The sequence below is a fragment of the Syzygium oleosum genome, unplaced genomic scaffold (genome assembly GCF_021117445.2).
Source record: "Syzygium oleosum isolate NSW1041296 unplaced genomic scaffold, Sole_v2.1 Sole_v2.22, whole genome shotgun sequence".
In the NCBI taxonomy this organism is placed as follows: domain Eukaryota; kingdom Viridiplantae; phylum Streptophyta; class Magnoliopsida; order Myrtales; family Myrtaceae; genus Syzygium; species Syzygium oleosum.
This window is the reverse complement of record NW_026607506.1, coordinates 1,434,645-1,458,879: the sequence shown is the minus strand read 5'-3', so window position 1 is coordinate 1,458,879 and position 24,235 is coordinate 1,434,645. Positions and strand designations below refer to the sequence as shown.

Below are 24,235 nucleotides of genomic sequence, written 5' to 3'. Positions count from 1 at the left end.
TGAAATAATTATGATTACCGGAGCATTAAAATGACTACTTTCACGATGGCCCGAGATTCATGAGATATCATGGAGAAATGATATGCGGCTCCGAAAGAAGGTACAAGCGATCCAGCAGAACAGCTACAAAAGGATGAAAGAGCTCTATGTTTCATCCAGCTCATCTTGGGCCCTCTTGATGACACGTGGGTTGTTTACGAGCAAAGGCGTGCTACCAGGTCGGCTTGATGGACCTCGTGTCTATGCCTCCGGTAGCCAGTAATTACGAGAGAATCATAAACTTTAATGGTGAATTCATCACCTAATATCTCATATCCTATTTTTACACGTAACCAATCATATTCCGTCAAGATTTATTCGCAGCTTCCGGCTTCCGGTGGTTGTGCTTATCCAAAACTCTAAGTAAAAACTAGTCAAAATGACTGCTATTAGGATTCTTTGGTGTTGAGGCATGAGAAGAGGAGATTCATGGTAAGCAGTGGATTGATGAAAGAGCAAAGTTTTATGTTGATACGATATCTTTGACTTCAGCAAACTATACATGGACTCCTTTCAACATATAGTAAAAATTAATGAGATAACAGGAAACTCTACGTCAGATTAAAATTAAAAGTGTGTAATCGCATGATTCCACCGTCTACATATACATGTTGGTTCATACCACAAAACTGCGAAAAGAAAGAACTCAAAAAAGCATACCCAGAATGTTGCCTCGTTTGATTAGTAGTAGATGTAGATACTGTCTTCATCAGCCCCAGTGGCTCCTCCTCCTTCGGAGTCATCATGTTACCATGTGCTCCTGGAATCTATGATAACGGCAGATTGCTTCATCAACCGATAATGAAGAAGGCCATTTATGGTTTGACCCGTATTAGATGAAATTCTCAATGTGGTTTTTTGTCCAACCCTGTACCAGATGAAATTCTGATATTCTCCTACGCAGAGTGAAGAGAAAAAACTGGCTCGAAAGAATTCGAGCGAGGCCACCAGCTTTGCCAAACGCTGAAGGCTTTTAGGTCGAACAGAATTTGCTTTACCGAAACACCATAGTCTAGCACACATTGAGTTCAAGCTTATATATATATTACATATACAGAATTTCTTCACCGAATCTACCATTGTTCCCAGCTAGAAGAAAGCACAAAAAGAAGATATTGTCCGTTGCCCAAGAGTAGCCAAAATGCCAAACGACTCCGAATCCAACCATGATCAACACAGGCAAAACGGTCATGGGAGAAGAGTTGCACTGTTCGACCAGACCATTTTAAGATGGCTTTTAATGGCCTCTAGACAGGAAGAGAAGTCACCAGGGTCAGAGGGACCACATCCTCGACTACACGGAAGATGGTGACGTCCAGGATGATGTTCTTATCGATGTTGTTTGCGAGATTGAACAAGCACACGTCAGATTGCTCCAGGTTGTTCTCCAAAGCGAAGTTCTTCCATCCAGAAGACAGCCCCCCACTCCCACGCCCAGTGAGCCTGTACCGGGCACGCCAAGTGCCCTCACCAACACGAAGAATCAGATCCTGGTTGCGACGATCCATATTCGCTGTTGCCCAATCAGTAGGAATTGACTGTGTTGTACAAAGATCAGCAATGAATATCACAAGTTAGCTCAAAAGACTGATGCGTAAGAAGCTAATAGAATGGACTAGGAGTACCGAAACTTACCAAATAAAATCTCTTGTATACGTGCGTGGGTCGCATAACTATCAGGAAGCTGTCGCTTGATGCTGCAGCCCGCGCAAGTTTGAAGGCGGAGGATTCCTCCTCTTCTGTGACGGGTCTTCTGTTGGATATGTAAACCGGAGAGCCCCGTGATCCAATAAATAGGGATTTTGGCGTAGAATCTGTCATGGACATACATAAAAAACGCGAACAATTAGAACCATGGGCTGTTGACAAAGTACTTTTGAGAGATGTTTGTGCCGAAAAACTAGACCTCCATTTAGTAGTGTACACTAGTGGAATTATAGATCTTACAAGAAATATGCAGGCATTTTGGAGTAGAATCTGTCATGTGCTTACATTAAAAAAACGAACGCAAACAATTAGAACCCTGGGCTGCTGATAAAAAAACCTTTTGAGAGATGTTTGTGCCAAAAATCTAGACCTCCATATAGAAACTTACACTTGTGGAATTATAGTTTCTAACTATTATCTATCTTATTTCTTACTTTAAAGAAAGTGGAAAAAAAAAATTCGTATTTGCCACTGAATAAATCGATAATCATTTTCTCATCGCAAGAGAAGTGTGCAGTTCTTAAGTCAGATACCTGGTTTTTCCTCCAGACAATCAAAAGCGACGGACAGTTTCTTTTTTGGAGTAGCCTTCTTCTTATTACGTGGCTTCCCCGAAGGACCCAACTCGATCAAGTTTTTAGAAGCTTTAGCTTGAGATAAGATATTGTAATCAGCTACTGTCACAGTCCCGTCCTTCGAAGGATCCTCAATAAGAGATCGTTTGACATCATGAGGTACAGGAGTATGCATAGCCTCCACTGCAGAATCCCCGAGTTTTCGCTTCGTACCGCATTCTTTGTCCATTGGTTTGTGGCTGCATCTTTTGTGGAAGTACGCGGCCTCCTTCTCACACAAACTATGTTGGTTGAACACTAAGACATTAAAAGAGGACTCTCCGTTGTACCTGAATACCAAGATATCATTCTTCTCCAGTGCATGATCTTTCACGAAATCTTGCCAGCCGTGTTTGAAAAGCAAATTTTCATCATCAGCCACGACGCCAACTTTCCATGTCGCGCCACTAGGACCCTTTAAGACCACATTTTCAGGTAACTTGCTTCTCAGATTCTCGGCAAATTTTTTGGGTATGGCCTGTGCACAGAGAAATTCTAATTCCTGACTTTCGAGAGAAGTGATCACGACAAATATGCCACGAAACCAGAGAACTCTATGAACAAGAATCAAAATCAATGATAAGAATAGGCATTAATATTCACAGCTACAGCTGAGATCATTTCCAGCAACCAAAACTGAGGCAATTGTAATATAAGAGTCATTGGCACCTTGATGGTCACAGGGATTTTGTGTTGTGGCCATCATTGTTAGCTAATATCAGTCGTGCCTCTCACAGGAATGACTCTGCTCTATGGTCCCCAAAGCAAGTTTGACTGACTCATGCTTGCCACCATATTGACAAAAATGAAAGCATAGCACCACTAACATAATGTGATTGGGGGATTCTTGTTAATCTGTTAGGAACGGGCGGTTCTCTAAGACAATCCTTAGGGCCACCCAGGACGACCTCCCCTGTAACAACCTGATTGTGATGGGTCAGATGGACTCTTGCCCCGACCCCGATGGGAATAATCGGTGTTTTAAAAGGCTTAGAAGCTCAACATTGTGAAAGAAAATTTGTGATCGGCAACTTATCATGAGGTAAAATTTTACTAACTGATGCTATTGCTGACTTAACCTAAGTCTGTCACTCTGGCCTAAAGCAAGCCATAATCCACAAAGACACCCTTTTTTTAAACCCAACAAGGTCCAGAGTCAAACAAGATCAGCTCATGACAAAAGTCACCTGCTTCATTTTCCAAGCTGGTTAAAAAAAAGAGACTCCTTTTTTTCGCCCCTTTTCTCTTGCCAAAGATAAGAGGGAGTGAACGGGGGAGGAGGACTACTCACAAGCTGCTGATGAAAGTCGTCACCATGAAGGAACTGGCAGAAATGTATGGAATGGAAATGGGTCCAGTAGATCTCCTCTTCCCAGCTTCTGCATTCCCTGCATGCCCCCTCCATTTCTGAACCTGAAATCAAGAAACTCCTTACAGAACAAGAACGACCCCAAACCGAAGAAACGTTCAAGAAATCGGAAGGAAACATCAACACGAGAAGAGACCCAATAATGAACAGCATTCCTACTCAAAAAGTGCCGAGCAAAGAGCGCTCCAAGAAGCTCGAAGAAATTTCCCTTTCCCCTTCTGTCAGAGCGACCCCCTAACGCAAAAAGAAGAACAGGTCAAGACCAAGAATCATCACGGTACTGAAACCAAACCAGCAGTTACTGTTACGCGGGAGTTAATGACGGGATGGAGTTACAACATGGATGGGGGGGGGATTCAATTGGTCGAGCGGACAGAACCCCCAAGAAAATGTTGGTTCATTCATCCCGTAAAATCCCACGTGGCTTCCACTGATACAGTACGCTGTTGTCGTCAAAAGACTCGAAGCTTGTCTCTTTAATTGCAGTTGATATTATTAAAAGTGTGGCAAAATTCCAAGAGACTCCCCACAAGTGGATGACGGAATTTTGTCAAAGGGATTTTTGCACGGATAATCTTCAACTTTTGCCCGTTATGTAACATAGTCGGTGAATTTTTAATTTATTTAATATAATTTTTAAATTTTTGTTAAATATATAATATGATTTCTGAATTTTTAATTTATTCATGTGGTCCTTGAATATTCAGTACTTATTCAATATAGTCCTAAAAATCTTCAATGTTGTCCTTTTATTAATTCAAAATCAGGGATAATATTGAATATTTTCATATAATTCAGGGACTAATCTGAATATATATATTAAAAATTCGGAGATCAAATTGAACAAATTAAACTTTTAGAGATCACATTACGCATCGGAGTAAAGTTTAGGAACCGCATTAAACAAATTAAAAGTTCATGAATCACATTATACATTGGATCAAAGTTCATGACCATTTATATCATTTTTCCACCGTTAAAAACCGTCAGTCCATTGAGCACGTGATGGTCACGTGTTGACCAAACCCTAAACGCCCAACCAAGAGAGCAAAATCCCTAAATCGTGAAACTGCGTCAAATATGAAGGGTCTTTTGGAATTTGCCCTTTAGGTTTGCAGAGAACGTAAGTATTTAATTAACTCATCGCCTATGCAAAGCCTTGACTAGTGACTACCATCTATACAGTCGAATTTTACATGTTATCTCCTTATTTAGGAGTAATCACAACATAAATCGCGGTTATATAAAATGTATACAAATATAAACGACCTTATGCAACATTGATTCAAGAGATTAGGGCAGTTATAGTCCTCAAAATCAAAGGCGGATAAGACCTCTTGTGTAAACTATTCATTACACTGGCGAAGCATGCTCCATTTGTCCTTTATTTAATTTCAACTTTACGGAACACGCGTTTTGACTTTTTCTAAATCGAAAAAATTTTAAACTTTGAACATGGACAATTAGATGGAGATGTGAATTTTTCATAAAATCTTAAAATTTGACCAAAAACTGAATTTGGTTTGTTCTTAATCTTAGACAAACAAGCTTAATATAGCTTGAGCAAAGTCGGTCGACCGTCTTACACCTCGAAGGACAACGGCGATTCAGGCGAGCTTTTTGGATTCCCCGAGCTTCACCAGAGTGGTCCGTCGCATTTAAGAAACAAAGCAAAGTGCTCAGCTACACTTGCCATCGCTCTTACCTCAGTCGATCAACATCGAGAGGAACGCTATCAGATCTAGGTTGATGTACAAGCCTCCGATGCGGAAGGTCGACATTTTCCAAATGCAATGCACTAAAGTATCTACTGATACTCGACATTTTGCTGCGATTTATCTGCCATCATTTCCATGTTCTTCGCTTTCGTTCGCGACATTTTGCAGGTAAGAAACATTTCACTCCAAGTACTCAGGTAGGAAAATTTTCTTTCATACCAGCTGCTTCACCACACGATACAAACACTACCAGAGGTCCCTCGGCCATTGAAGGAGAACGGGAGAAAGCAGCTAGTGAGGATGGAAGAAAGCTATTCAATTTCTCTCTCTCTCTGAACTGTATAGAGACAGAAACAGACACCATAACCTCTGTTTTGTCTCCACCATGATCGTCCTTCAAACGAATGATGAACGAACGAGACTGAAAGTGAAAACAGAAAACCAGAAGGTGGCGTTTGTCCCATGAGGGAGAGCACATCTCTTTTTCTCTATTTTGAGCCAACATGCATATCACCATAGTACCACTGTTGCATTTGCAGGGGTAGGGACAGCAGAGATCCGCTGTTGCATTTGCATGAATAAGAAGCTTGGCATTGACTTAATCTAGCAACGCTTAAAAGCTTGAGTTCCACAACGGAACTCAGGCATGGAGTCACACACACATGAAAGTCCAAACATGGGAAAGATTTCAGATCACATGATACTGATTTAGCCATTGTCTCTTGACTGTAGAAAAATAGTTCAACTCCCTTGATTCGCTTCCTCCTCCTATGCCCTAGAAATGTGGACTCGCAGCAAAGATGGACCCGCAAGCTCGAAAGCGCAGGTGTCGCCTTCCTTGACCCGATTGTCGCGGATAAAAGCGGGTAAGCCTCTGCTCAGATACCAGCTCTCGCGCCTCCGGATGTCCTTCCTACGGAACATCCACACCGGCCACTGCTTACCTCCTTGCCGGCACAGCACAACATCCGCACGATCTTTCTGCCACCGAATATGATGCTCGGAGAACGAACTAGGAATGGGCTACCGTCAACAGCACAAAGCAATTAATTTCCTTATCAATATAATCGACAAGCCAGACAGGAAATGCGACTGAGCGGATCATAACAAAGAGAAGGATTATAGGGTCAAACTTACGAAGATGGCCTTCTTGACGTTGTACGATTTCATGGTTATCTGAAAACAAAAGTGATCGGTACCGGAATATCCTGTTGCTCCATCTGCGTCGCTCTCTGAGAAGATCATTAATTAGAATTTTAGTATGCAAGAGGCATAAAGAAAAGGTATCTAAACCGGCGATTACATTCATAATTTAAGTTGGACGTTTTTCTTACCCCCTTTGACGTGCATGACCCCGTTAGATGTGATCAACTCGGTCGCGACTCGAAGAGAATTCCAGGCATGAAAAGAAGCCTCCCTCGGGCTCATAGTCGGGTCGAACACTCGCACCTGGAAACCAGCTTCCCCGTCGTAGTGGAAAACCAAGAAGTCACCGGTTTGAACGGAGTGATCCTCCACGAACTCGGGCCACCCTCCATCGAAATAAAGCGCACCCTCTTCTTTGATCAGGCCGACCGTCCAAGAATCACCACTCGGGCCGGTTAGCGAAACCGCTCGAGGCCTCTTGCCTTTGATGTAAGCTAGAAAGGCTGGTGGGATTTTCTGTGGGGATTAAAAAAGATGCTTAGAACATGAAACATGAAACTCTGTCAAGCGAGGATTCAGGATTGAAAACTGTAAAACGATGAAGACTTCTGTGGACTCCTGATACATATGATAAACTGATTCATGAGCCGGACTACCGTACGCTTTCTTAATAGAAAAGGAATGTGTGCTACTACTGTAGGCTAAATTTACAGAAACAACCGATGAAAACGAGCTACTGTTTTTTTTGCTTTCTGTTGGCCCAACACTTCTAGTTACGACTCTCCAAAAGTTAATCGAACGCCAAAGTGAAAAAGACTAAAAAAGAACAACCCAGTCTAACTGAAAGGAGTCAAGTGTACGTTCCTTTTTTTTGTGGGCTCTCTTACTCCAGGAACCTATGCAAAGAAGAAGAAGCAACGTACCATTCGTTCGGAGCTGTGCTCGGCCATGAAAAACTTGAAGAACGAAGGTCGTTTCCCCTCCATGGTTGCTGTATTGTTCTTGGTCAGGAAATCTTCAAATCTGAGAGAGGAGAAAAGGGGAACTGTGAAGGAGCGTTATTAGCTTGCAGCCCGTAAATCCATCGGTTCAGATCCTCAATCTCCGGAAGCAAAAGGCGCAAATCTTACTCATGCCATACTTTTTCACACCGCACGAAAGAATGAACATGTAAAACATCAAAGCTACGACCTTTGCGATGCTCCTCAACAGCTCTGTCGCGTGCTATTTGACGCGGCTAGAAAACCTGCATGTCAAACTCAGACGTGATGGCAAACAAGGTGTTGTTCACAGCAAAAGCCACGGCATTGTTGAGTCGAGCTTGCTGGAAATGCTTGCTGTGAACTCGCTGGGGTGGTTGGCCTAGAGCACCGCCTGGAACACACTGATTTGGAGTAGAAGCTGCTGTGATGTCGCCTGGATTCGTCCGACGTGCGGCTACACTAGTAATCGAGTGTGCGGCTGTGCTCGACTTGGACCATCGGCCGCTTGCTTGCTGAGGCGAGGATCTGGAACGCGGCAAGGTCCAGACCAGCGTCGGAAAACTTGAAGCTCGCTGATGACGGCCGAGTGCTATGAGCTGAGACGGTGGAAAAGTTGCGTTCTTGTGGAGGTGGTCGAGCCGAACACGATCACGTGAACAGCACGTCGCGCTCGTGCTTCAAACCCAGCGAAGCCCTCGAGTCGGAGGGAGGATCGCGGTCCTCGATAAAATCCGGCTCGTTAGGACTACTTCGTTGCTCTGTCTCCGTCGAGCTCAAACTGTAGAGAGCGAAACAGACACCGTATCCTCTGTTTTCTCTCCGCCATGATCGTCTTCATACGAATGAGCGAAGGAGATCGAAAGTCAGGAACAGAAAACCAGAAGAAGGTGGCGTTTTCTCCCGTGAGGGAGAGCATATCTCTCTTTTCCTATTTTGAGCCAACATGCATATCACCATAGTACCATGTTGCAATTGCAGGTGTACGGATAGCAGATATACGCTGCACTGTATCTTTAAACTTTACAACTTGGCTGAACATTTCTTCATGTATTAACGTATTCTCCGGTTTTTTTGGTGGAATTGTCATTCAAGATAAAATTTTGGAAATCGTCCGGACCTGTTGTATTGGCCTAGTGAGAATGAAAATTTCAAAACCCAAAAGATAAAAAGAGGCAGGAAGAAGGATGCAATCTCGAATAAGAAGCTTGGCACTGAATTAACCTAGTACCACTTAAATCATTAAGTTCCACAACATAACTCGGCATGCAGCCCCGCATGAAAGTCCAAACATTGGAAAGATTTCAGATCACATGAAACTGATTTAGCCACTGTCCTTTGGGCACAATAGGCTACATGATGTCTCTCTCTAAACTGCACAGAGAGTGTAGTAACCGGCGCCATATCCTCTGTTTTATCTCTTCCGGTGATATTCTTCAAACCAATGAATGAGATTGATTGAAAGTGAAAACAAGAAAAACAGCAACAGATGCGCTGTTTCCTTGAGCGGGAGCATCTCTCTTTTCCGTATCTTGAAGCCCAACATGCATGTTACCGAGTACCAACTGCTGCATTTGCAGGGTACGTACAGAACAGTAAAATATCCTCTGCGATCGACTATATATTCCAAAAACTTAAACCAGAAAAAGTAACACGAAATGTACGTTCGGTGGACAGATTTAAAAAGCTTGTTTAGATAAATATTGAAAGCGGTCTATCTATGTACTGAGTCCGATCCGACACGAGTTGGTCGCCTCCTTTGTATGATATGATAATCTTGGATCATAATTTGTTTCGTTTGTTGGGTATATTACATACGTGCAAGGTTGAGTCGATCGGCATTGGCCTCTTCGCGAGTATCCAGGGTTTGACCGAGACGAAGACCGAGATCTGATTTGAAACTCTCTACTTTTTTGCCGCAGAAGAGGAGGGAGGGACTCTGTTCTCGTTGTTCTACTGTTCAAGCCACCAAAACTGGTCCTTCTGCCGCCGTTCCTTTTCGGTTCCCTGCAGAACGTATCAAGGATCTTTCCATTTTCGGACGTGCATGGAGTCCTCTCTCGTTTTGTTGCAGGAGCATATTTCGCTCAAAAAGCTGCAGACTCTTTTTGATACCGGGAAACACACGGGCCGTGCGGGTCGGGTCGGGTCGGGTCCTAGTAAGCCCGGCCAGGCATGCCATCAACTTAATGCGAGAGTTTTTTCCGGGTCTAATTTGTCGGGTCATGTTTTTAGAACTTTCATTTTTTTGTTAGCTGTGACTAATTTTCCTCGTTTGCGAAATGAACTTGACACCCCCCCCCCCCCCCCTTTCAAATCTTTTCCCTCTTTTCAAGATTCCACTCATTGATTTCGAAAATGCTAGATGGTGCTGGAAAATCTCGCCGAAACCATGCTTGCTTGCTGAGTGATACGGCGAGTTTCAATTGGGTATTGAAATAAGTGGGATCCGTAAATTGAATGAATGTCTTTTTCGAAACACCCGATTGGAAATTGCCGGGGCATTTTGTAAGCAAGTGTCGGTAAGATTTGTGAGCACACATAGTATCGATCCGATTATTACTATCGAATGATACGATAAATAAGGTTCACGTGACCGTTTGAGGTTATATTTTAGTATAAGCTGGTACGTAATGCGAAAGCAGCCTGTACATGTGAAATATCATTTGGTTTTTAGGAACCGAAAACAATTTACCTAACGTGGGTCCGAAGAATATGGCTTCGCAAATGTGTAGCTCAGCACGTGTTACTCTTTGAAAATATTTTGATAAAGTCTCCGAAAATATTGAAGAATTTATCGTAGAGTAGAAAAAAATCAAAATAAATAAAACTTCAGAGACCAGGAAGATTTTGTTAGGGTTTTGTCTTTTTTTTATTTTCTTTAGATAATGAACATTTAATTTTTTCACGATAATAGTAGCTTCTTCTGCAATCATTTGCATACCTTAACATGAATAATTTTGAAGTCATAGCTCGAGATGGTCGATGTTCCAAGCTCCGACGCATCAAATCAGTCATTTTTCGTCGGAAGAAGCTCTATAGATCAAGCCAAAATGAAAGGGAGAGAAACCCTCGCGATAAGACGAGACCCCACGAGCAGCCATCACCTTTTATGAGCATGTGCGGTGCTCGCAAGAGTTGTCATTTTCGGCTAAGATTTGTAGGCATAGTTTTGCTTGGTGGTCATTGTCTTTTTTTTCCGGAGCAATTGGTGAAGTGTAAAATCAACAAAGAATGATTTGAGCAGATGTGACCTACTGAAAGCTAACGTTCAAACATGCCACAACTGATACAAACATAAACTCCCGAAAGTCGAGTCCACCGGAATTTCGGATATCATTAATCTAACGGAAACTTGACGCCAAATCGTGCTCGATGCTCATGTTGCATCCATCAATTCGTAGCATCTGAAAAGAGAACGAGAGCTCGTGAAAAGAAGGCTCGCTATAGTTTTTGCAGAAAGTGTTGGCTTTCCAGAGTCTTTGTAGGCCTCAGAAGGACAAGTTGGATGATTTAGCCTGCAAATTATAACGATGTCTTCGTACGGCGACCGGGAGCCGAAATTCGAATCACTGCTGCATAGCTAATCTAGTACTGCATGGCTAATATATTAAGACGAGGCACGAGACTCGTGAAAGGATTCCATCAAATTTCAGACGAGTCCAAACTCCTTGAGAACACAATGCAGTCAAAAGATAGAGGGCGGGAGCAAAAACAAGGGAAGAGATTCTTGGTTTTTGTTTGATTTCAAGATTCATTTGACCCCTTTGGATTTATCATCAACCAATCGAAAGAGATTTTTTTCTGCAGAAACCAGATTGACAAAAGTCAACCCACGACGAGCAGTTCCCATAATCCCACATAATAAGACAAGACTAGTGTCAGAAAACAGGCCCCCCCCAATGGACCAACCAGCCAAACCTACCCAACTAAAGAAAAAGATTCTCCTAACTTTTTAATTCCATTTGAAACGCAGGGGTCCAACCCTGCGTGTTAGCTCGCTCATCCAGCCACAGCATCATCATTCACCCGTTGAAGATTGTGTGAACTCCAATACCCCATGTGAGGCTGAGAATGCAGGTCAAAGTGCATTTGAACCATAGTTCTGTGTCCTAACATGATCTGTGGGTCCTCAAGGACTAAATTGGCTAACAGATTGTCTAGGAAACTTCATGAGTTTTACATCATGCATCACCTGAATTTATATAAAGTAAAGGAGGATAAGAATGGAAGGGGTGGAGGAGTTCATTCAAAGTCATCACACAGAACAAACTATGTTTTTGCAGGTACTGAGTATCAAACTTGAAAATTCATCTCGAAAATCCCATTTTACTTCCTGAACTGTTTATATGCTAATCAGTACATTAAACTCTACACGGAACCGAATCATGAGTAATACATAGGAAGGGAAGACATTCAGTAGATGTAATGTGACCACAAGAATAAACAAATTCATCTCCTCACGAGGATCAGTCTCCAGTGAAAGAGCCCCAAAAGGGAGGGAAAAAAACCAGAAAGATAACCAAACCTTTACATGATCTGCTGTTTGCTACTATAGAATCAACCAGTGAAACCCTTGCGTCAAGCTCAAAAAACTTCTGACCACACTCTGCTGCAAAAAGCACCGGTGGCCTACATCAAGGATTTTGGAAAGAAAACCCACGGATGCCCCTTCCTACACTACGTTTCCAATTCCTCTGGAACAGTAGACAAAGCATCCCCGTTCACGAATGAAGGACTTAGGAATTTGGCAACAAACGCCCACATCTTGTAGACATCCTCGAAGTTGGTCAGGAAACCGAGTGACACGGTAACAACCTCAACTCGGAAGAACGCATTCTTCCCTCCCTTGTATCCGTTCGCCATCGGCTTGCACAAGGCCATAGATTCAGGATCAAGAGACCCAAGTCGCTGTTTCGGGGCATCTACTATCCGTATATGGCTGAGAATTCCGACCCCTAGTGATATTCCGTTCTTCTCAGCCAGCTTCTGAACAATCTCTGGGAGGACCCACCCTCCTTCTCCACCATTTCGTATATTGAACGCCACAGCGGCACCTCTCTCGTACTTAATCTTGGGGCCATATATTTGTACAAGGGGAATTTTAACAGCCCCTTCCGAATTGGGTAGCTGCAGTTGAAGTAACGAAGTGACGAGCCAATTAATCAAATAGCGTAGTCTCGAAGTGGTTTTATTGAGACCTAAAGTGTTCACGTGATCAAGATGCCGGCAGATTATCTCTGGCTCCCGTCTTCCCCACTCTTGCCCATCATCATAGTCCCCATTGCTCAACGACTCTTCATCACCAAGAGAAGTCATGGAAGCTTCCCCTGGATGATACAAGTGGCTCGAGCTTCCAGTATGGTTGTCTTCCACACTGAAAGATACCCTGCGACCCATGCTCGCAAACCGGTTACTGTCTTCTAATATGGAGAATCTACTTCTTTCTCTTCCACCCAAAAGTCTGAACTCGCCCTCGGTCTCTCTCCTAATAGCACTTTCTTTCACTTCTCGGCAAAAGTCCGATTGCAAGGAACTCTCCACTTGTCCATTCTGGAGACCATGACACTGACTGGGTTTGAATCCATTTATGCTGGCGCTCAACTTGGAACCATTGAACCCAGGTTCGCCCTGGATTTCACGTTCTTCCTGAATCTCCCCTGAATGATGGGAGGTCGCAGAAACTTCCCTGCTTCCAACAGCAGAATCTAGTTCTTCCTCTTCAGGAATTCCCTTCACGCGATCCAACTCCTGCGACACTGATAGCACAGCTGCATCAAAAGACAACACAGGATCTTCCTGCAGTCTGAGATTGACTCTGCGCTCATCGTAAATAGGGCTCATAGATATCCTTGATGCAGGCTTAGGTGAGACGCGCTTATTGTTTCTCCTGACAGAAATCCACGACTGCTGCAATGGTGGGCTTGTTTTGTGCCTGGGAAATTGGCCAGAGTGGTCAGAACCAAAGGGACTTTGACCTAGGTCGATCCAGTATGAATTGTCAGAAGAATCATCTTCACTGAATATAGGACTCTTCATGACCTCTCCAACTGAAATGCTTTCCATTTCCTCGAATATGGTGCTCGCTCCATCCCTCTCCGAACTGTTATCTTGTTCCAACTCGGTCTCAAAGACATCTCTCACTTGATTGGATGTAAATACACCTGAAAATGCAGGCATACTTGACCCACCTTGAGCTTCAGGTGTGGGTTCTTCTTTACCGTTCATCACTTCATCTTCAAATCCCGCAAATACATCAAGACCATCCATAGAATCACTCAAATATTGGGGAAATACCGGGACGATCTTCACCATTCCAGTGCCAGTGAGTCCAGACTGGTTTTGCAGGCTGGACATCACAGACTTTTTGATCAAGAGGCATCCAAATCCCGTTGGGTCAGCTCCAAACACCCTGTAAAACGACGTGATGATAAAATCCGGTCGGAAGAGGGAGAGACCAAGAGAATCCATGTCCTTGGGACCCAATGAACCGGCATCAAGTAATACATGCCAATTGTTCTGCTGTGCAAGTGCCATCCACTGGTAAGAGTACTTGGCACCAGTTACCCTAGACTGGACGGGAAAAACGAAAAGCCCAACGGCCGAATCCTTCTTCCTCCTTTTCTTGCTCGATATTTGCTTTCTCAGCTCCCTCGAGCAAAGTTTCAAAGTAGGCCATTTGAACCAGGCACTATGTACCTTAGCACCTTTTTCTTTAGCACTCTGAGCCATCCAATTGACAGATTGGCTCTCATGATCGAACATAGTCAGCAGCTTCTTATTCGTATGGAAAGGATAAGACTCGGCCAGCAACTTAAATGCAGACCCTCTACTCACCGTAAACACAAGTCCATACTCATTTTCAGGAATATTCAAGTAATCCATGATCCTAGTCTTGATATCATGTTCTGCACTACCTTTCTCAGCCCCACCATACAAAGCATGGTTACTCAAATTCGCCGTTATCTCGGACAAGGTAAATGCTGACGACTCCCAATACTGCTGGGTCTGAAGATAAGAGAACAACCCGAATCCACAGTAATCGAGACATACCTTGGCGAAAGCTTCGGAGAGGTGTCCGTACTCGTTCGATCTCAAATGGTCGATTCTCTCAGTGGACTCGAACTTGGGGTACATTGTGAGGAACAAGTTGAACGCTTCCGTTAGATCAGGAATCGAGTCTTCGCTGCCGTAAATGCGCTCCGCAGCAAGGGCCGTGGCTCGCAAGAATTCCTTCTGGGCATGAAGCCGGGCGAGAGATCTTGATCTCCCGATGCTGTTGTCTTGATTGGGGGACTCGGTATCGATGTCTTGGGACTTCTTGAGAGACCCATCTTCGGAAGCTTCTTCCAGAGCCTCTCTAAGCCTGTTCTCTTGCAACTGGCGCAGTGTCGACGGCTTTCGCTTGCCGTCATCGAAAGCAGATCCCTTTCTCCTCCTGCTTCTCTTCTCCAAGAATATGATAGCTGCACAGTGAGATATAGGCTTCCATAGTGAAAGATGCATGAATGCTTCCCACCCGGTACACTCAACACCGAGCTGACAGTGAAGAAGAAGAAGGTGAAGAAAGTGCAAGACCCAGTTTTTATCTCGGGTTCAAAACCACAACGCAACTTTTATTTCAAGTCCGAAGTGAGGGCCAAAGATCAAAAGCAGATCCGCCAAATTTCAAAATCGCAAAGAGAAAGCAAAAGCGAGGGTCTATGAGATTCCCAGGAAAACCAAAACTCTCTCTCTGTCTCTCTCTCTCTGCTTTTCAACTTCCGTTACCAAAACAGAGAGACACCATACGCACACACTTTAGCTCCAGTTGATGACTGATGAGAGAAGCCCTCCCTCCACTTTATGACCTGAAACATTTCAAACGAAAAAACAACACAAGCAAGAGTCACCAAAGATTTCCAGCATTACCATCCTTTGAACGCTTTTCTTTTCCCCAGGGCTAACCAGGCCATGACTTTAAAGCAACAAAAAACTTGAAAAGAGAAAAAGGAAACAGAGCAAAGGATGGGTTTTATCTAGTGAGAACCGAACCTTTATTGCTCTCCATCAGAAGGAACATTAGCTTCTTCAACACTCCTCGAAGCCCCCCCCCCCCCCCCCACCCCACCCCCACAATTCAAGGCACTGTTACGGACCGAAGCTCCACCGGAAAACACGCGACAACGGAGTGGCACTCGCGAATCTCCAGACCGGCGCCGCCACACCCGGACTCCCCACCAATGCCCCCCCTTGAAGAACCGGAGAGCCCAACAACAGCGACGGGCGGGTGAAGAGAACCCAATTCGGGGAGCGCCCTCAGCAAGAGAGGGGGGAAAGAGAAAAACAGAGAACTCGCAACGCCCAGAAAGATCCCAAATTTGCACGCCCTCCGATGAAGAAGAGCAGACCGAGAACAGCTCCAACGACTCTCCACCTCCTCCCCCCCCACCCACAATCAGTAAAATCTCCCCACCAACCTCTCCCCCTCTTCTCTCTGTCTTCCTCTCTCTCTCTCTCTCTCTCTCTGTGGGACTGTGGAGTGTTCAGAGCTTGTGAGAGAGAAAGTGAGGAAAAGGGAAAATGCGTTTTACAGCAAGCAGCAATCTTTGGAGATGGTGGCAGGGGAGAGGAGAGAGAGAGAGAGGGAGCGGTGTCTTCGTAAAAGGGCATTAAATTCCATCATTTACGACGGGGCGTGAGGGTCAATAGAGACATTTGAGCATTCAATGCTCCTGTTCCCTTTTCCACTGCCCCCCCTCGCCATTATTACGCTCCCTCTCCTTCTCCCCTTTCCCCATTTTACCCCCACCTTCTTCTTTTTCCTTTTTTTTTTTTGTTTTTGAATTTTAAGGGCGCGAATGGTAACCATTCTGCTCCAGAAATCAAATTCTTGCCAGAAATTGATTTCCGAAATTTTTGTCAGAAATTAATTTTTTGAGGAGAAATCTGTTTGATAAAACATGACTAATTCTGCTCCAGAAATTGATTTCTGGAACAAAAATCTATTTTGATTTGTTGATTTTTTTTTTACCTAAAAAAATTTAAATTTCACTCAAAGTGGGTGGTCACAGGTATTCTAAGCCATTATGTGAAGTATTAAATTTTTTTATTTTTTTGGGCACCTCAAAAAAATTAAATTTCACTCAAAGTGGGTGCCCAAAGGTATTCTAAGCCATTTTGTGAAGTTTTGAAATTTTTGATTTTTTGATTTTTTTGGGCACCTCAAAAAAATTAAATTACACTCAAAGTGGGTGCCCAAAGGTATTCTAAGCCATTCTGTGAAGTTTTGAAATTTTTGATTTTTTTATATTTTTTGAAAAAAATTCACCAAATTTCTTATTTTCCCGAAATCTGACTTTTTTTATTTTCTGGAAAATTTTATGAATTTTTCTGGAATTTTTCGATTTTTATGCATTTTTTGAAAAAAAAATTAGTGAGATCTCAAAATGTGTTGTAAATGCCACGAAAAAAAGAGAAAATAAGGAGAATGCATTCTGGAATAGAGAAGCTACAAAAAGTAGCTTCTCTTTTTCTTGCCCAAAACTCATTCTGGAATCAAGAATGCATTCTGGAATCAAGAATGCATTCTGGAATCAAGTATTTTTAACAAACGCATTTTTATTCCAGAATGCAAAATTGCTCCAGAATGCATTCCGGAAATTTTTTAACAAACGCATTTCTATTCCGGAATGCATTCTGGAGCAGAATTTCTACTCCAGAATGGATTCCATGCGCGTCCTAAGATTCCCAGGAAAAAGAATTTAATAAAAAAAAAAGAAGAAGAAGAAGAACGCCACAGACATGCACAAAAACAGCCGTAAAGCATACTTCCCGGATTTTTTTATTATTTCGATTAAAAATTCGAAACGATGGCTCTTGACTTTGCCGCATTAGATATTGTGCTGATGGAGTTTCGTATCGAAATTAACTTTCAATGATTTTTTAGACTTTGTATGATATTAATTTTTTGGGTAAGAAACCATTATATAAGAGAAGTGAAAAGCAACATAAAAAAGAAGTTTGAGTTGAAAAGATTGGCTCTTGGATTTTTATCTATTTTTACTTTGATTTTTTGTTTGCGTTAATTTCGAATGCTAATTATAATTCAGCTTTTTTAACAATTCGAACACTCGATGAGAACTTTCAGATAACAGGGTGCTTACGACCTATAACATAGGACGAATTGACTTTGGATTATGATGCTTCGCGGGCAATGGCCGGTCGGCCGTTCTTTTCTTGACCAAAGGCCAATCGACGCTGAATATTTACAGTTCGAAAGTATGGAAGGAAAACACGACGCGAAAAGCGGCGTGTTGCTTGAACATCGGTTCTCGGCACGATAGGCGGCCGGCAAAATCCAATCGCATCGCAATCGGAAACACGGACCAATCGGTAGAGCAAACATAGAATTAAGGGGCTAAATCCTCACAATGGTGATTTTCAAATGGAGTATGATTGGAAGTACCTCCCAAAACATTAACGCAGGGACATGGACATGGACATGGACATGGGTCATGGATTCTATCAAAGGAAGTTGGAGGAGGGGGAGGGTGTTATTGCTGGTTTTCTTTGGCATGGGGATGGGACAAAAGAATCTCATTTAACACACTAGTAGGTAGGACAACTAGGGGGGGAAAAACCACATTGAATGCCACCCCCACCCCCCAAAAAAACCCTAGCTCTTGGACCATGGGCAATTTTGGAAGACACGACCCAAAATTATTAACAAAATTATTTACCCTCGAACACCCTTTTATCTAATTGGACGACTCTTCGCATTATTATCGTATAAAATAATTTAGGGTTTCTTTTTCTTTACTGCTTTTCCCATGTTTTCAAAATAATTTATTGGTGAGGGATTGTGGGGTTTCTCTTTCTTCTATACTAGACTTTTGGGGAGGGAGGAGATAGGGAGAGATCTTCACCCTGTTTTGTGTTGTCGCCAATAGGCTTAAGGCTGGTCAACCCAGGAGTATAGAATCGATGACAACTAATTTGGCTTGATACGTGAAATTATAATAGTCAAGGGGTCGGTCATAATGATCTTTTTATTTTACATTTTGATGCATGGACCAAGAAAGCACGTGGGAGCAAGTTAAACGAGTGAAGACGGACTTTTATAATTCTTCCGATTTACCGTTATTTAAGAGCGTCGAGTTGATTCATCTGTTCGGTATAATTAAAGATAAGCTATCGACGCTAACACTTAGAATTTGAAAAAAAAGGTGATTTTCTCGGGACCCAACATAGGCAGAGAAAGTCAAATTCGAAGATGCGTGACTATAGTCATTTTATCAACTCCGTCAACTGTATTAAATTGGAAGTGAGCTCGAAAGAACAGCGACACAGCTCCTCTTGAAGGTCTCGGTCGAAAGAAAAGTCCCTTTGGAGCCCCTCCGCAAGACTCGTCTCTTACGCCTCCGCTCGTAGCCACCTTGCCTTCGCACGCATCTTTCGCCTCTATCGTTGATCTTCGGAAATTCCTCGTTCTTGCCAAAAACCTCGCGTCGCAAAACTCTCACCTCGTTCACCATTCAATGCCATGGATTCAATGCTAGCGAGATTGATGCTCCATCAAAGAGGTTAATCCGATTTCTCTTGAGATGTTTTCGCAAAAGGGTAAGCGCACTGGAAGTCCTAAAATTTATCACGAAAATGCAATTGAGTTCTAAAATTTTCAAAAAGTACAATCGGGTCCTATAACTTGCTAGCATTTTCCGTTTGTCTAGTTGACTAGAGATAACAGAAGGATCTGATTGCACGAATTTGACAAGTTTTAGGATTTGATTGTACTTTTTGATAAATTTAGCACTCAATTACACTTTTGTGATAAATTTTGAGGAATCGATTGTGTTCCTTTGAAAGTTTTATGACTCAATTGCACTTTACGACTTTTACTATACTTATCCCTTTTGTTAATAACTTAATATAGGAGTTCGATTATGGACGTAATTTCTTGAATGGTTGTTGTGGGGGGGGGGTAAAATTGGGAATTCGGGTCGGACATTGTGGAAGGCAACGGGATGTTTGGGTTGGGTTTTTGGCTTTGGATTCCGAGAAGCGCTCGAGGGAAGAGCAGAATCTCGAGGGGGTGCCGCTAAACGACAACGTTCGTAATTTCTCGCGGGTTTTTCTGTCGGGCGGGTCAATGGAGCGCGCGAGAAGATAAGGGGGCCCCGAGAAAACGACGCCTTTTTGACCGGAGCCGAAAGGAAGGGAGGAGGAGTGACCGCGAGACGGTCAACCAACCCGATCCGGTTTAAGATCAAAGATCCATCTCCCGCTCTGCTGCGAATCTTGTGCCGCGAGGGGGTTGACCTCGTCTTTCCGTTGGACGGTGATCCTTACGCACTTTACCGTGCACGTTGACGCAGAGGAGTCCTGCCCCCCACATCATTAGCTCGTACCGCTCGTAAGGATAACGACACATTTTGATCTAACGTGCGACAAGCTTCTTTAACTTTTAATTTAGTTAATTTATCTCTAAATTTTATTTTAATGTACAATGCGATCCCTGAAAGTTCGAAACATATTCAATTTGAGTACTAGATTATATGAAATTGTTCGATATTATCCTTCTATTAATTCAAGTTCATGAACTAAATTGAAACGCACACCAAAAGTTCAAGGATCACATTAAAAAATTTAAAAGTTCATGAACAACATTGCACATTGAGCTAAAATTGATAAATCACATTGTACAAATAAAAAATGTAAGCACCACATTGAACATTCGGCTAATTTTCAGGTTTCGGTAGTATCATTTTCCCATGTCCTTAAAAATCGAAAGGCAAACATTGGAATTCTTTGACCAAAAAAATAAACGATGAAATTAAGGATTGTTGTTGATGGGTTATATCCTAATCAAAATCAGAATAATCACAGAGATAATAGAAAAATTAACACACGAGTTTACCTAGGTTCATCCCCGAATAGGGCTACGTCCAGCAAAGAGATTCCACTATGATATTTAGGGTTTACAACCACAACCACTCGTTACAATGATCTCTCATACAAATACAATATATAGGACTTAAAATGGGCCAAAAGCCCAAGTCTATCCGAATCCTTTTAATCCCACAACAAATGGGTTAGCTTAAAACATAAGATAAAAAACCGATGTTGTTTCGGGGGCACTGCCCCCGAGCCCCTACCCGCTCACTGGCGAGAGGGGCCGCCGTCCGCTCACCGGGGAGCGGAATGCCCGCCCGCTATCTGGTCAATGGGACTCCCGTTTCGGGGGACGCTGCCTCCGAACCCCCGCATTCCATGCGCAGGGGCTACATATCGTCGGATCATACTTCGATTTCCCTAAACTCACGTGGGCGTGCCCGGTATGAGAAATAAAAGTTCCCGAAGTATTCGCCAACTCCAACCGTTGTCTCTATTTTCGGTTTTAGTGTTCTGAGCCAGCGATGGTCAGTATGACTCGCCTAGTTTTGAAGTGTATAAATTCGGTTCGCTTATACCTTTCGATATCATACTACATGGTCGTCGGAGGGAAAAAAGATGCATTGATAATCGAGATTCCCTTCGTAGACTGTAATCTCCTAAACCGACCCAACAACACTTTAGAGGGAAAGAGGAAAAGGAAAGAAAGAAAAAATAATTGGGACACGAGTTGAATAGGATGTACAATTCAAATGTATCACTTTAGAGCAGGTGGGGCACTCGTCCCTAATCTATTTGGGTGGCCTCAATGAAGCAACAAGAGAAGGTCTAGAGATGGATCACGTGACCCACATGGCAAACATGGTAGTACATTTTGGCATTGACAGATTCCACATAGTAAATTTTCTAATTCGTCGTTATTATGACATAGTCACATAGGGAAAATGTACATGTAATCAACACCACCACCATAATATCGAGAAGGGAAGATGACATTCTTTCTAAGGAAATGCTCAATAGAAAGAGTTATAGTTAGGATTTTCCATAATTACTAATATCGGGACATTAGAGCTAGTGTTTTACTCTTTGTTGAGATGACACTTATGGCACGAATGACAATCATTCTGTTTCAGAAATCAATTTCTAGCCATAAATAGATTTTTCTATTTTCTATTCCATGAATAAGTTTCTGAGCAAAAATACACGTTTAATAACGATACAAAATTTATGTTCCCGAAACAAAAATTTATTTAATAACGGCATAAAATTTCTCTCTTGGGCGACTGGTGAATGGGCGGAAGACGACGAGAGGCGGCGGCGGACAGCGGCACAGCCATGCGGAGGATGGTGGCAAGAGGCAATCGGCGTCGGGCAACAGCGAGGGGCAAGCAACAACCAGCGGTGGGTGACGGCGAGAGGAGGGCGGCGGGAGGTGGCGATCGGCGGCGGGGCACGACGACCGGTGGATGGCAGGAGGCAGCGAACGGCAAGTGAGCGGCGGCGGGAGGCAGGCGAGGGCGAGAGGAGGGCGATGGCGGGAGGCGGCAACTGGCGGATGGCGAGAGACGACGAACAGCAGGCGAACGGCGCCGGGAGGCGAGCAATGGCAAGAGGAGGGTGGTGGCGGGAGGCGACGGCCAGTGTTGGGAGGCAAGCGGTGGCCCATGGCGGCCAGCGAATGGTGGGAGGCGGCGGACGGTAGGTGGGTGGCAGGTGGGCGATTGGTTATACAAGCGATGAGAACAATTTTTATTTATCATTTTTTTCCAAAAATAGAAAAGTAGAAAATTTTTACTTCTCATTTCTATTCCAAACCTATTTTTGAAATCAAAATTTGTTCTAGAAATAGAAAAATGAAAATTACGTTACCAAATGTATTTATGTTCCAAACCTGTTCCTAGGAACAGAAAAATAGAAAAACAAAGAAATAGAATGGTTATCATTCACACCCTTAACGAGGCAAGCACAGATCTTAGTCAGAAGCAAAGCGAGCAAAGAGTGCAAGAAAAGGTGCTCGTTGTAAAAAATAATTGATTGATCTTTTGCAATTTAGAGTTGTATGTGTCGCTTTTGGAAACAATCCTTAGTAAAGATCTTCTTATTGTATCTTAGTGACACAAATGGTTCGTAAGCTTTGGTCTAATGTACAATATCGTCCTTAATTTTTTATTTAGTTTAATGTGATCTATGAACTTTTGACCAATGTACAATATCGTCCTTAAATTTTTAATTTGTTCAATATAGTTCCTAAATGGTAAACAAAAAAAAAATGTTACGCGTGGATTATCCACGTAAAATATTCAACTCAAATTAATTGATATAGGCCCTCGGCCCCTCGATAAGCCCTCGCTGGCCCTTTCAGGCAACAATGGGGCAGCAGCGGCAGCGATGGCATGCAGCCTTTACCTTTTTTCTCCTTTTCTGTTTTCTTTTTTATTTTAAATTAGCTTTCTTATTTTTTTAAATCTAATTAAATTAAGTTTTGGTTAAAAATTAGGATTTGGGTCAAAACGACGTTGTTTTAGTCTCATATTTCATAGTTTTAGTACGGTCAGTGCCACGCAGGAAAGAGAAACTAATAAATAAAAAAAAACCATTTAGAAGAATGAAAAATAACAAAAAAAAGCCACGTTAGTATTTTCTATTTAGTTTAATTGTACGAAGTTAACGAAAGGAAATTATTATATTCAAGATTGAAAATCATTAACTAGTACCCCGATGTACACTTATGAGATGGATCTAATCGTATACAAGTTACATTAACTAGTACCCCGATGTACTTACTAAGTATACTTAATAACATTAAATTCGACTTTCAAAACAACAATTACAAATATCACAAGGAAATTATTATATTCAAGATTAAAAATTATTCCTTTCGTGATTACTTTAACAAATTTCTTTAACATACATAATCGATACCTTTTTCCTAACTCGTGTTATTACTTTATGGCTCAAAAATATCGTAGATATGATTATTTGAACGAACTCGAACATTTCAAGTATGTTTATTTTGCGAAAAATGAATGATTTGGAAAATATTTTCTTAAAAACGATCTCTTGTATCGTTTATAGAAATAAATAAATAAAGAATATTTTATTGTTCATGAAAGTATTTAGATATGAATTGTTGTTGATAATGAAAATATTTTTCATCAGGTAATCATTCCATGCAGTATATGCGATTGTTTTTAGGAGATTAATTTTTTCAAATAATTCATTTTCCGCGAAACAAACGAAACCTTCGTGTCTCCAACCTCAAATACTAAAATTGTTAAATGGATGTCGCACGTCGTTATTTTTTTTTATTGGGATATGTTCACTAGAAGTCCTAAAACTTATCACGAAAGTACAATCGAGTTCTAAAACTTGCAAAAAGTGCAATCAAATCCTAAAACTTGTTAAATTAGTTCAATCGAGTCATAAAGTTAACACCGTCCAATTTGACTAACGAAAAATGCTGACGTGGCTTTTTTTTTTTAATCTGACGTGGAGATGACGTGGCTTATTATTATTTTAATATTAATTTTATTTAAATTATATTTAAAAAAATAAGCCAAATTAAAAATAAAAAAAGTGGAGGAGGGGGAGGACAGTAGGGGGTTGCTGGCCCTTGGCTAGGGTCTGGCCACGGTGGCAGGGAGGGCAAGCCCTTCCTTCCCCGTCTGTCCACCTCCCTTTTTTCAAAATATTTTTTTTTATTTTTAATTTTGCTTATTTTTTATATTTAATTTACATAAAATTAGTATTAAAAATCAAATTTGGGCCAAAACGACGTCGTTTTGGCCA

General features: G+C 42.3%; 3 protein-coding genes across 4 annotated transcripts; all 3 read right to left on the bottom strand.

Moving 5' to 3' along the window:
• Positions 1–578: 578 nt before the first annotated feature.
• LOC115669402 (B3 domain-containing protein REM16) lies at positions 579–4,088 on the bottom strand. The gene is made up of 4 exons (XM_030590632.2): positions 3,652–4,088; positions 2,280–2,838; positions 1,675–1,853; positions 579–1,577 (listed from the first exon to the last, which is right to left on the bottom strand). The coding sequence occupies exons 1-4, from the start codon at positions 3,880–3,882 to the stop codon at positions 1,287–1,289; spliced, it is 1,260 nt and encodes a 419-aa protein (XP_030446492.2). The 5' UTR covers positions 3,883–4,088; the 3' UTR covers positions 579–1,286.
• A 1,952-nt stretch (positions 4,089–6,040) lies between these two features.
• Positions 6,041–8,371, bottom strand: LOC115669919 (B3 domain-containing protein Os03g0212300-like). 2 transcript variants are annotated; one of them, XM_056321374.1, is made up of 5 exons: positions 7,785–8,371; positions 7,517–7,616; positions 6,782–7,109; positions 6,585–6,679; positions 6,041–6,470 (listed from the first exon to the last, which is right to left on the bottom strand). In XM_056321374.1, exons 2-5 carry the CDS (start codon positions 7,577–7,579, stop codon positions 6,216–6,218), a joined length of 741 nt encoding a protein of 246 aa, XP_056177349.1. In that variant the 5' UTR covers positions 7,580–7,616; positions 7,785–8,371; the 3' UTR covers positions 6,041–6,215. The 2 variants fall into 2 exon arrangements, with proteins under 2 accessions (XP_056177349.1, XP_030446954.1); XM_030591094.2 differs by having other exon boundaries at positions 7,517–8,371.
• A 3,511-nt stretch (positions 8,372–11,882) lies between these two features.
• Positions 11,883–16,056, bottom strand: LOC115669365 (uncharacterized). Its single transcript, XM_030590589.2, has 2 exons — positions 15,608–16,056; positions 11,883–15,423 (listed from the first exon to the last, which is right to left on the bottom strand). Exon 2 carries the CDS (start codon positions 15,077–15,079, stop codon positions 12,254–12,256), a length of 2,826 nt encoding a protein of 941 aa, XP_030446449.1. The 5' UTR covers positions 15,080–15,423; positions 15,608–16,056; the 3' UTR covers positions 11,883–12,253.
• Positions 16,057–24,235: the final 8,179 nt, after the last annotated feature.

Bases quoted from the DNA above. Each gene is read 5' to 3' on its own strand.
- LOC115669919 (XM_030591094.2), bottom strand. From the start codon at position 7,579: ATGGAGGGGAAACGACCTTCGTTCTTCAAGTTTTTCATGGCCGAGCAC. The intron at 6,680-6,781 runs GTAAGAAAAACG...TGATCTTCTCAG, and splicing joins GGTCATGCACGTCAAAGGGG to AGAGCGACGCAGATGGAGCA. The intron at 6,471-6,584 runs GTAAGTTTGACC...TGTTGACGGTAG, and splicing joins ACGTCAAGAAGGCCATCTTC to CCCATTCCTAGTTCGTTCTC.
- LOC115669365 (XM_030590589.2), bottom strand. From the start codon at position 15,079: ATGCATCTTTCACTATGGAAGCCTATATCTCACTGTGCAGCTATCATA.
- LOC115669402 (XM_030590632.2), bottom strand. From the start codon at position 3,882: ATGCTGTTCATTATTGGGTCTCTTCTCGTGTTGATGTTTCCTTCCGAT. The intron at 1,854-2,279 runs GTATCTGACTTA...TGTCCATGACAG, and splicing joins TTGTCTGGAGGAAAAACCAG to ATTCTACGCCAAAATCCCTA. The intron at 1,578-1,674 runs GTAAGTTTCGGT...TGTACAACACAG, and splicing joins TATACAAGAGATTTTATTTG to TCAATTCCTACTGATTGGGC.